We start from the raw sequence: 11,978 nt of genomic DNA, 5'->3' as shown, positions 1-11,978 counted from the left end.
TGAAAATGTCCATACTACCCAAAGCAATCTACAGATTCAATGCAATCCCCATCAAAATACCGATGACATTCTTCACATAAATAGAAAAAGCAATCCTAACATTCACATGGATTAAGAAAAGACCCCAAATAACCAAGGCGATCCTAAGAACACATGAAAAAAGGAAAAAAATGAAGCCAGAAGCATTACGCTACCTTCTAATTATACTACAAAGCTATACTAATGAAAACAGCATGACACTGGCATAAAAACAGTCACATGGACCAATGAACAGAATACAGAACCCAGAAATCAACCGAGGTACTCACAGCCAGCTGATCTTAGACAAAGTCACCAAGAACATACGTTGAGGAAAGGACAGCCTCTTTCTATAAATGGTGCTGAGAAAACTGGATATCCACGTGTAGAAAAATGAAACTAGATCCCTATCCCTTGCCAATAACAAAACCAACTCAAAAAGGATTTAAGACTTAAAATAGAAGACCTGAAACTATAAAACTCCTAGAAGAAAATATAAGGGAAACACTTTACGATGTAGGACTGGGCAAAGAATTTATGAATAAGACCTCAAAAGCACATGCAACAACAACAAAAAATAAACAAATGGGATTATATGAAACTAAAAAGTTTCTGTACAGCAAAGGAAACAATCAACAGAGTGAAAAGCCAACCTACAGAATGGGAGGAAATATTTGAAAACTATATATCCAACAAGGGATTAATATCCAGAAAATACAAAAAATCTCAAACAACTTAACAGTAAAAAACAAATAATGTGTTTAAAAATGGGCAAAGGAGCTGAATAGACAGTTCTCAAAGGAAGATAGGTACCTGGCCAACAGGTACATGAAATAATGCTCAACTTCATTAATCATCAGTGAAATGCAAATCAAATCCAAATGGAGATATCATCTCACCCCAGTTTGACTGGGTATTATCAAAAAGACAGAGAATAACAAATGCTGGCGAGGATGTGGAGAAAAAGGAATAGTCATACACTATTGGTGGGACTGTTACTTAGTATAGACATTATGGGAAACAGTAGGGAGGTTTCTCAAACAACTACAGGTAGAACTTCCATACGATCCAGCAATCCCACTACTGGGTATATACCCAAAGGTATGGCAATCATCACGTCAAAGAGATACCTGCACTCCTTTGTTCATTGCAGCTCTATTTACAGTAGCCAAGATATGGAAACAAACTAAATGTCCATTGAAGGATGACTGAATAAGGAAAACCTGGTATATATACACAATGGAATACTACTCAGCATAAGAAAGAATGAAATTCTGCCATTCACAGTAGCATGGATGAGCTTGCAGAAAATTGTTACATGAAATAAGCCAGGCACAGAAAGAGAAATACCACGTCCTCACTTATAAGTGGGAGCCAGATAAATAAATAAAAAAGAAAGGAAAAAAGAGACAACAACCACAATAACGTGTTTAATTTTCAAAAGGAGAGAACAGAACTGTGGTTACTAGAGGTGTGGAAAGGGGAGTGGAGGGGGGTTAGCAAGAAATTAGTTAAGGGTCACAAAGAATGATTATGTTTTGNATACATATATAATATGTATAATCAGTTATGTTTCCAGAAAAGAAAAACTGGTTCTTAACTTCTTAAAGGTCAAAGCCCCTCTTGAGTAGCTGAGAAAAACAACTGACCATCTTTCCACCAAAAGTGCACTTATGCAAACCCATAAAGGTTAAGAAACCTTGATCCTTTCTACATCATATATGAATGTACTAATTTATTAATGGCTAAGGTAGTTATTTACCTTTAAATTATGATTAATAAGGTCACACTGCCTGAATTAGAATCTCCATCTCTGCCACTTAATAGTTGAAAGAGTGTGGGCAAGGTACTTGATCTCTCTTTTCCTCAGTTTCCTCATTTATAAAATGACAATCATAATAGCACCTACTACAAAACATCATTATGGCGAAATGAGTTCATTACGTAACATGCTTACAGCAGTGCCTGGCGTTCAACAAATATTTCTGGACTTTCAACTATGTACAGGGACTGTTCTAAAATCAGAGATAAGGTAATGAACAAAAATTACTGCCATCAATAAAGCATACATTTTATTGTGGAACTTAAATTGTCATATAAATCTTGCAGTATATTTCATAGCAATTTATCTTTTTTGTTCATGTTTCCTCTTTTTTTCAGATAACAGATAAATAAGATTTTAATACAGATTTTCCCTCTGGGATACTGTAGCTTCACAGAGCTCAAAATCTAGAGCTCTACTTTTGTTTCATCCTCATTCCACATCTGACAGCCATTCTGCATAAATTATTTGGGCTGTGAGTACTCACGCTTAACTTGGCATAGGTATTTATAAAATGGGAGAAAAGCCAGATTCCAGAAAAATGATTTATTCTGTTCCATCCCTAAACTTTTATTCATTCATCTGTTATGCTTAAAAATCAATTAGCAATGTGTATACACTGTATTGACAGCTTTATTTAGGTTCAACTACAGAGCTAGGCAAATTTAACTGTAACTTTCCCTACCTATTTCATGAGACTGTTTTGAGAAACAAATGGAATACCATGTGTGTTAATCTGTTTCTGTTACTTAGAATACTTGAAACTGAGTTTAGGTTCAACTACAGAGCTAGGCAAATTTAACTGTAACTTTCCCTACCTATTTCATGAGAGTGTTTTGAGAAACAAATGGAATACCATGTGTGTTAATCTGTTTCTGTTACTTAGAATACTTGAAACTGAGCAATTTATAAATAAAATCTATTTCTTATGGTTTTGGAGGGTGAGAAGTCCAGGGTGCACCTCTGTGAGGGTCAGGGGACACATCTGGTGAGGGCCTTCTGGGTATGAACTCTCTACAGGATTCCTTGACAACCAGGGTATCACATGGAGAGAGAATGGCCTGAGCAAGAGAGCTAATCTGTTCACTTGCTCTCCTTTTAAAGCCATCAGAACCACACCTGTTACTCCATGCACAAGGGCACAGTCCTCCCAATCTAATTACACCTTAAAAACCCCACCTTTAAAATACCATAATTGGATTTCCTGCGCTCTTAACACTGTTACAATGGTGATCAAGTTTCCAATACATGAACTTTTGGGGGACACATTTGACCTATTGCCCCATGTAAATATTGTTAATAAACTGTAAACACCTAACTAAATAAAAAGTATATTAGATTTCTCCTCTTTCCATTTGGAAAAAAATATCTCATGAATAGCACACACAGAAAAGCCTACTTATCTGCCTCAGTGTATAAGGCAGAGTGTGTGTGCGCGTGGTGGGGAGGGGTAATGAAGTATATAGCAGTTTCAGCAAAATCCCATTCAAAGACAGAATCACAGAGTCACAGAGTTAGAAGTGACCCTGTGGCTAACTGTTCTAATGCTCTATGTGGTACACATATTTTAAAGTACTCTTGTCAGGCAGTCTTCTAATCTCTGACGAAAACTTCAAATGATGGGCACATACTGCCTTACAATTTCATCTTTCTCTGTCAAGAGAGCTCTGAGTATTTAAAAGTTCCTAATTATAACAAACTGAAATCTGCCTTCCCTGTGACTTTGGTCTTGTTTCTGCCATCTGGGCGTCTCACGATGGAGGATGACTGAAGACAGTCATCGTTGCCCTAAGTTTTCTCTTCTCTGCCCTAGAAAACTCAAGTCCTTCTTTAACATGTTCTTCATTTACAAGCTGCTCATCTCTGGATGAATTTATTGTTATTTGCAAGGATGGAACGAGGATCAGAGCACAACAGAGTGTGAGCCGAACAGCATACTCAAGAGCTGCACCAGTCTCTTTCCATGTTCTGTACAAGACATTTGTATCAGTGCCTCTGCAATCACATTAATGTGTCCCCCCCACCCCACTTGCCTTAAATTCCTCTTGAAATTAACTGAAATCCCCCAGGCTTTGATTTTTAGCCATTCCTCTTTATTCTGCACGTATGTGGCTAGTTTTCTGGGCATAGAAGCAGGACTTCATGCAGATTCTTATTAAATTAGGCCTATTGTACCACTCTATTGAGGTTTTTTTATAGTGTCCCCCCCACCCCACTTGCCTTAAATTCCTCTTGAAATTAACTGAAATCCCCCAGGCTTTTTTTTTTTACCCCTAGGCTTTGATTTTTAGCCATTCCTCTTTATTCTGCACGTATGTGGCTAGTTTTCTGGGCACAGAAGCAGGACTTCATGCAGATTCTTATTAAATTAGGCCTATTGTACCACTCTATTGAGGTTTTTTTATAGCCTGACTCTATCACTAAACATATTTACTGTCCCTGCTGGCTCCACACTGGCTGCAACCTTTATAAAAAGTCCTTTAATCCTTTCTCAAAATTGCTAAGAAAACACTTGAACATAAAAGGGTGAGAAGGAGATCATTAGAAAGCTATAAATTCCAACCCTTACATTTTGACCTCCTATTAACGTTGAATTTTAATTCAGCATTTGGCTGTTAAGTTTTTGCTGAGGGTTGACATAAGAAGTAGCCATACACAAAAGGCCTCTGTATTTTCTATAAAATTGTGTTAGGTGATTCAATGTCTCATTTGTAAAAATCCCATGGGAAATTTCTCTTGGAGCCCAGGGATAGGAAAAAAAAAAAAAATATTTCCCAACGATAGCTGAGCTGGTTTGAGTTTCCTTCTGTTTTGACTTCTAAGAAGCTAAGAGAAAATAATCTATTGCAGTATTTTTTCTTTATTTCTATTTATTGATTTTCCCCCTTGCCATCCCACTTTATTAGCTAAACAGTCCTTGTTAACAGTTCTGTATTGACATATTTTATTTTTTACCAGACATCATAACATGTCTTTTCTAAATGCAGGCAGGACATAAAAACAAACAAACAAGTAAACAAAGATAATCGAGATATCATTTCAGAGGTCTTTTCAGATGTTTAAAGGTCCATGGAATAATTTCTACTTTTTAAGCAGGACAGTTGGAAATTTTCACCAGAATAATACTGAAGTAGTTAAGATTTGCTTCAGCCCTCCAAATCATTTCCTTCCAAAATTTGTTCTCAGTTTAGAATGGCATGTTCTGAAAATCTTCCATATTAATCTCCGCAAATGGTAACTTATTTCAAAGTAGAAATAGAAATCATTCAATCATTTGCTAATGTTTTCTTTTTTTGGCCCTTCCATTACAGAATAATTTTTTTCATTAAGTACTGCTACCTGCCTGACAGAATTGAATTAACCACTCTTTGTGTAACTACGAACTAGGTCATAAAGTTTCTCATTTACAGAAGACTTCCTTTTCATGAACACTTGTTAAATATTAGGCACTGTTACAATGTATATAACTTACTTTTAAACATTTTAAAATACTTTTGATTATATAAATGTGCAATATTTTAAGCTCCGATTATAGGAACTTAATAAATCAGTCTAGGGTGGTCAGCCAGTGTTATGTCAGAAAGGCAACACTCTAGAAGTGGTCTGAATTATGGCATTTTTTATACCTAGTTCAATGAACAAATAACACTTTGCTTATAGGCAAAAATATGTCAGAAACTGATTTTCTTTGGTGAAATTATTGGCCTAATAACTAGCATGATATTATAAATGGATCGTCATTGGTAAAATTATAGGTTTTAAATATATGTGGAATACTAAAATCTATCGGAGACAATCCCCATTTTTGTGTGAACAGGGTATAAAAATCTTAGGGAGACTCATTGCCTGAACCATAGGATCAGTGGCCAAAGTTGGTTCACTAAACCATCCTACTTCCAACCATCAGTTTAATAGAATTTTGGGTTGTTTGATGCTGAATATGTGGGTAACAAAATCTTGGCCCTGGAATGCTGACTCATCTGCCTCAAGTGAACCTTTTTCCCCAAGGTTGTGATTGGAACACCTGAATGGACATAGAACTGGGATTTAATCAAATTTATAGAAGTGGTTGTATGAGTTGATTACTGCCTTCTTGCTAATAAGTGCTTGCTAACATGTGACTAAATATGTAGCAGATTTTGCTTTAAGACTTACTTTTAACGTAACTAGCAAAAGCAATTTCACTGGGGGGTTGTCAACCCTCACCCACTTCGACCTTCTTCAGCAGGCGCATTTAACTATCAAAAGTGTGCGTGACCAAATAATCACAGGACATATTTAACAGACGTTTTACCTCATTTTGATCTTCATCAGAACCCTTCAAATTAGTTACTATTCCCCTTTTTCAGATAAGGAAATTGAAGTTTAGGAGACATAATCATGTGGACACTGAGTGGTAGAACCTGATCTGTTTGATTCTATTGCTCCAATACTCCCTGCTGGATCTCAGGTAAGTCACAAGGTCATTGCAAGAAATGGATTGTAAAATGCCTACAGCTATGTTACTTGCAAATATTGGGATAAACAAAGGTTCTTAAGCTTTCTGAACAGATGGTTCAAAGTCAGCCACTATATTTATTGTTGCTTTATACAACTACAATTACTACTTTGGATTTTTGGGGTATTTTTCATGGTTTTTACCTTCTTTTGATCTATGCAATATAGTCAGAGAAATCATAAATTCATACACTGAGGCACAGATTACTGTGTCACATAATTGTGTGACCTAGCTCCAGAGCCCTCTACCAGAAAGCTCGACTCTGAAATTATCAGTTGAAAAGTGCTTTGAAAAAGTCAAAGTTATCTAAAGGTCAATAAAAAGCTTATCTCCAAGCATTATTACATAGGACAAAAAAGTAAATGAAATGTTATTTTTAGGGTTGGAATGCTGAAGTGATATAAAACATTCATAAATTTATCATTTTGATGTACATTAGAGAACAACAGAGTTGGATATTTTGGGTTCTATCTAGTCAGGATAAAAATAAAAAATAAATAAAATTCAAAACATATATACAGAAGAATTTTACTCCATAGTTACCAATAAAATAATCACATTTGCAATACATTTTATCTTGGATATTGTGTTCGGAGCTTAAATCGATACGGCCACAAATAACCCAGATCTAGTTTATATATTGAAATCTTAAGTTCTTAGAAAAAATATCTTAGGTTAACAGAAAGGTAAACATTGATTTATTCCTGTTTATATTTCTGAATTTCATGCTTTTAGGTTATTTATTTTTATTTTTGTTATAAGTGACAGTTATGAGAAGAATTTATTCATTTCACATGAAGCTATTTCTTTAGCAACTTATTGTTACATATAAAGTAATGGCATCCAAAGAATATAAGGTAACAAAAAAAAGTGCATTCATACTTTTAGTTTAAAATGTTATATATTTTAATTTAATTTCATTTGAAAACTAAAATATATATGGCGAATAGGTAATGTAATCAAACTATTTTGGAGGAGAGGCTAATATATTTTTATTATATTATAGCTGTAGACCTGACTCAAAGAACATTAAAATTATCCTTCCTCTGTAATTAAAATAAAAATTTCAATGCACTAAAAGGTGATGAGTTTTAGTTTTATCTTATTTTAAAAATATGTGTATTTGCTTATAGTAACTTAGAATAAAAAGTGCCTTGAAATTATTATGTTCCTCTATACCTTAATTCAATTAAAGCATTATGAGAGAAAATTCTACTTGTTGAAATAATTTCTTAGGATGACTTTTCAACTAAGCTAATATTTATCATACCTGAACAAGATGAGATGAGACATAAAAAAATAAAATGATAGCTTTTATAGGTTTAATACCCATCAATGTTTGTTGGGCACAAAATTATGATTTGTTCTAGGATTTCAACACTGATTTCAGTAAACAGGAAAAAAATGTGCCTAGGTTGAAAATCTCTGGTTATTTTATGAACATACCACTCCGTTCACTGATAGCAGCTGGTCTCCTCTTTTGAGGCCTCCGTGTCTTTCAGCCACACCTCCAGGAATGATGCGAGAGATATAAATAGGGGAATTTTGCTCCTTTCCTCCCATCACGTTAAAACCAAGGCCTTCATCAGTCTTTGGCAGTTCGACTACCCGAGGGTGGGAGTGGCCTTCACTAGCTGCAAAAGCTGCAACTGTTGCCTGAAAGAAAAGATGGTCTTTTGGTAATAAAACGAGAAAAATGAGGCTAATCATATGCTTTGCAATGGGTAGCTCAGGCAACTTCTCATATTTTTATAACATTCTCCTGTGAAAGAAAGAACACAAAAGGGAAGGGCCTCTGCATTTAGATGCCATCTGATTCCTTTCTTTACTAAAGTGCTGCCCAGTTATTTCCAGCTTTCTAGAGCTTATCCACTATGATAAATTTCTCTTCTTCATAAAAATCTTTGCCAGTTGCTTTGGTTAGCTCCAATTCCTCCTATTTCTGGACTCCAAGTAGCTCTGGTACACAGACTACCCAGTATTATGATTATTTTCTACATTTCATACATATTTTCTACATTTTGCTTGATTATGAGCACCTTAAAGGAAGAGATGTGTCTTATACTTTCTGTATAACACACAGTTTAACTCAGTGCTTGCACATAAATGTTGATAAATATTTATTCAGTAAATTGAAGAGCACTTATATAGGTATATACTTGTGAATACATATATAATCTTATTATTAGACTATTGGCTTAGCAAATTTAATTTTTTTTTTTATATTGAGGATACTTAAAAGCCAAAATAAAATAATATAATAGATTTAAATAGATTATTATTTCATAGTAATATCCCATATTATGGGAGATCCTCTTATCTGGCACAGGATTTTTTCTGCCTACATTTATTTTACATTAACATTTCAACTACTGTAGCAACATAAGCAAAATAAACAGTCCACGGTTTTATACGTAGATGCACAAAACATCACTTAAAATGGACATAATTTTATTTTAAAATTCATATATTAGTTTCTTTAAGTCCAAGAAAACAACTTACCATTAGTTCCTACCCCCCATAGAAATAAACTAATAGCTTTTAAATAGTTTCTATCAAGACAAGATTCTCTGCCTGCTTCTTATTTTCCCCCTCCTTTATCCTGCCTTAACCACAGTTGATTAGATGCCTACTATGAAGTGACTTGCTCAACAATGTGAAACTATTGATTCCCAACTACTGTGCATTCTTTTCCACACGCAGCATTATCACATCAATTTAGCATTATGCTACTGTCTGCATTTAGTGAAAGATAGTGAATGATATGGAAATAATGGCTGGTTTTTAGCTACATGCATTTGCTCATGCAAATCTTACTGTCATGCATAGGTTTTAATGGCTGACATGGATGCAATGCAGACAGCCCAGAAACAACCAGAAAATATTGTGCTATTGCAACATTATGCTGCTATCCTGCTGTTCTACATGAATAAGAAATGAGAATGGTAAAACACTACGTAATTCACTTTGCCCTTAATTAAACCATGTAGGGATCATTTTTCTCTGTGTGTTCCACTTCAGTACAAGCAAAGCATGATGTAATGATAATAATATCCTCTTTTTGCCTGGGTTAAAAACAAAAGATGAAAAAAACAAAAAAACAAATCAACAGTGTTCAGTAACAGAATGACTACTAAAAAATCAGGAGAGAAAACCAAACAAGAGGTAATATAACATAAAAGAAATAAATGAAAATTCTGATTATTTTCACTGGTTCTTACTTCTTGTACATTATTAGAAAGATAAAAGCTTTTAAAAAGCAAGTCATATTTCTATCATAACATTTCTATATTTTAAAATAAGAACTGCATCAGTGATTTTAGTTTAAAACTACTGTTTCCTAATGGTCTATTTTCTAGAAAGTTTCATGATCCTATTGTTGTAATATATTCATTAGTAGGGTCTCTGCAATCTCTAGATTTGAATTTTTGGAGAATAAATGTGGCCACTACCAGAAAACGTGAGAGGCCTTCCATTAGGTCAATGCTACCTTCTTTCAGCAAGTTACCCACTGCTCAACTGAATACAAAGAAACCCAGGTCAGTGGGTGTCAGGTGAGTTCTTTTCATGTTCAACTGAAATCAAGTCTTTAGACCTGTGCAAATAAATCTCCATGCACTGAATAGGATACAGTCTCTTACGGATCAAAGGAATGTGTCAGAAAACCATGCAGCATTTTATAAAATGAACCAGTAGATTTGCTTGTGCCAAATGGACATCTAGTGAGTTTCATGAAATCATTCTCCTTTCTTAAGCTACAGAAGCAGCAGAAACGTTCAATTTTCCATTAGGATTTTTACCTGGGAAGTAGTACTGGTTCTAGACTCTGGGCTGCCACTGATGTCTAAATTCTCTTACAGTGTACACACGAGAATACCTGAAACACACACGCGCACAATCAATTACTAGATCACTGGGGTCAAGTATATTTTTAAAGTTACTCAAAGCTTACCTTTGCTGTGGCCCTCGCACGGAATTCAGGACAGCCATTAACAGTTATCGTTTCATGCATATATTGATACACCTAAAATGTTCATATAAAAAAAGAATAGGTAAGAACATTAATAAGATCAATTTTTTCTTTGCAGATAGAACAATACATTTTTACTGTAGGATAGAAGTTCCCTATCACAAAGTTCAATAGGCCAGACCAAAAATACCTCCTATTATTTGAGGGAGGAGGAGATTGAGTCGGGAAGGCAATCACTTTTATTTAGAAGTTTTTAGTTTGGTCATCATTGTTTAACAAATAAAAAAACTCTTTAACATTTTGTTTTATAAAAATTCTACTAGGTAAAAATTTTTATCATTGTATACAGCTCTAGCTCTCGACTGATAAAATTTATGTATGAGGCTACTTCAAAAGTTTGTGGAAAATGGAATTAAAAGATAATATGAATCTTTCCATGAACTTTTTGAAGACCCCTTGTATACAGTTACTTCTTGAATCTTGGTAGCACTTTAAAAATAATAGTTGTCTAAATTAAAATTCCACAAAGCTGGGATAATAATATCCTTTCCTTGGCCCAAACTCCAGCATGTTTCTATCAAGGTATGTTACTATAAATGATACACACATAATTTTGAATGTTTGTAACTTAATCTACTCTGTGAACCTATTTTATTTAAATTTGAGAGGGTAGGATAATCAATGGGTCCTTTAAGCATGAAGATAAAAATGGTATTCTGGAGTATGAAGACAAGTAAAGTAAGAGATTCTTAGAACAAGTAACAAAGGGCAACATATCAGCTATGGGTTCATGTCAACATTTAGATGAAATAAAAACGATGAGGGTAAAATCTCGACAGAGAATGATGTTGTAGAAAACATACAAGTTTCACTGACAAATGGACCTGACTTTGAGCTTTATAATACAATTGATCAAGAACATTTACTTAGTAGGGTCATTTTTATTTGGAATAGCACTTTCAAGGTGTCTGTCACCTAATGACACTCCTTAAACAGCCAATGTGATTACTAGTTATGATTTTAGATGCAATTATAGAAACTGTTGGAACATAGTAGAAGAAATGTTTTTTTTTCCTAAACCACTGATATGGGATTAAAAAATCTTTATATCATTAGTAAAATAAATTGCTTCATCTTAAATAAACTAAAGTATGAAGAATGACTTTAAAGGATAGCTTGAAAAGGATATTGGGAAATAAATAACAAGATTAAATATGTTGGACTATAAGCTCATTTTGGCTTTAAATAATAAAGTTGCAAAAATCTGTTGCATAATGCATAGAGGTGAAAGTCCATTTGGTATTATCCTGTAATATTTTTTGGGAGTGACCCATTAGCTATTTCAGAAAAAAAAAGAAGTAGAAAAACTAACTGAAAGTTTAAAGGTTTTTTCCCTCTTTTTCTTCATCTTATTTTACATGCTGAATTTGAAAGTTATTAAAGTGAATTCAAAATTTGATTAATTCATCTGTTCAACAACTATTTATTGAGTATCTGGGACTAATCGCTTCCCAACATTTTTGGTTTGGCTCATCATTTCTCAAATGCATTTGGTTAAATCTCACTCATGCTGACTCATCTTTCCCAGATGAGATGGACAGAAGGAGACACACAAAGTTGTCTGGATTCAGAATCTTCAATCTCCTTTTAGCTTTGAACCTCCATCAAAC

At 34.3% G+C, this 11,978-nt stretch overlaps 1 protein-coding gene across 1 annotated transcript in view; it reads right to left on the bottom strand.

Moving 5' to 3' along the window:
• The window catches only part of LIN7A (lin-7 homolog A (C. elegans)), a 151,555-nt gene that overhangs the window by 45,192 nt on the left and 94,385 nt on the right, over positions 1-11,978 (bottom strand). Inside the window, exons 3-4 of the mRNA XM_008575435.1 lie at positions 10,291-10,362; positions 7,785-7,994 (exon numbers count right to left, since the gene is read on the bottom strand). Coding sequence (XP_008573657.1) covers positions 7,785-7,994; positions 10,291-10,362 — 282 coding nt within the window. The remainder of the gene's footprint in view (positions 1-7,784; positions 7,995-10,290; positions 10,363-11,978) is intronic.

This window comes from Galeopterus variegatus, unplaced genomic scaffold (genome assembly GCF_000696425.1).
Source record: "Galeopterus variegatus unplaced genomic scaffold, G_variegatus-3.0.2 Scaffold1187, whole genome shotgun sequence".
Lineage (NCBI taxonomy): Eukaryota > Metazoa > Chordata > Mammalia > Dermoptera > Cynocephalidae > Galeopterus > Galeopterus variegatus.
Note: the sequence above shows the minus strand (reverse complement) of the source record. Positions and strands in the feature narration are given on the sequence as shown.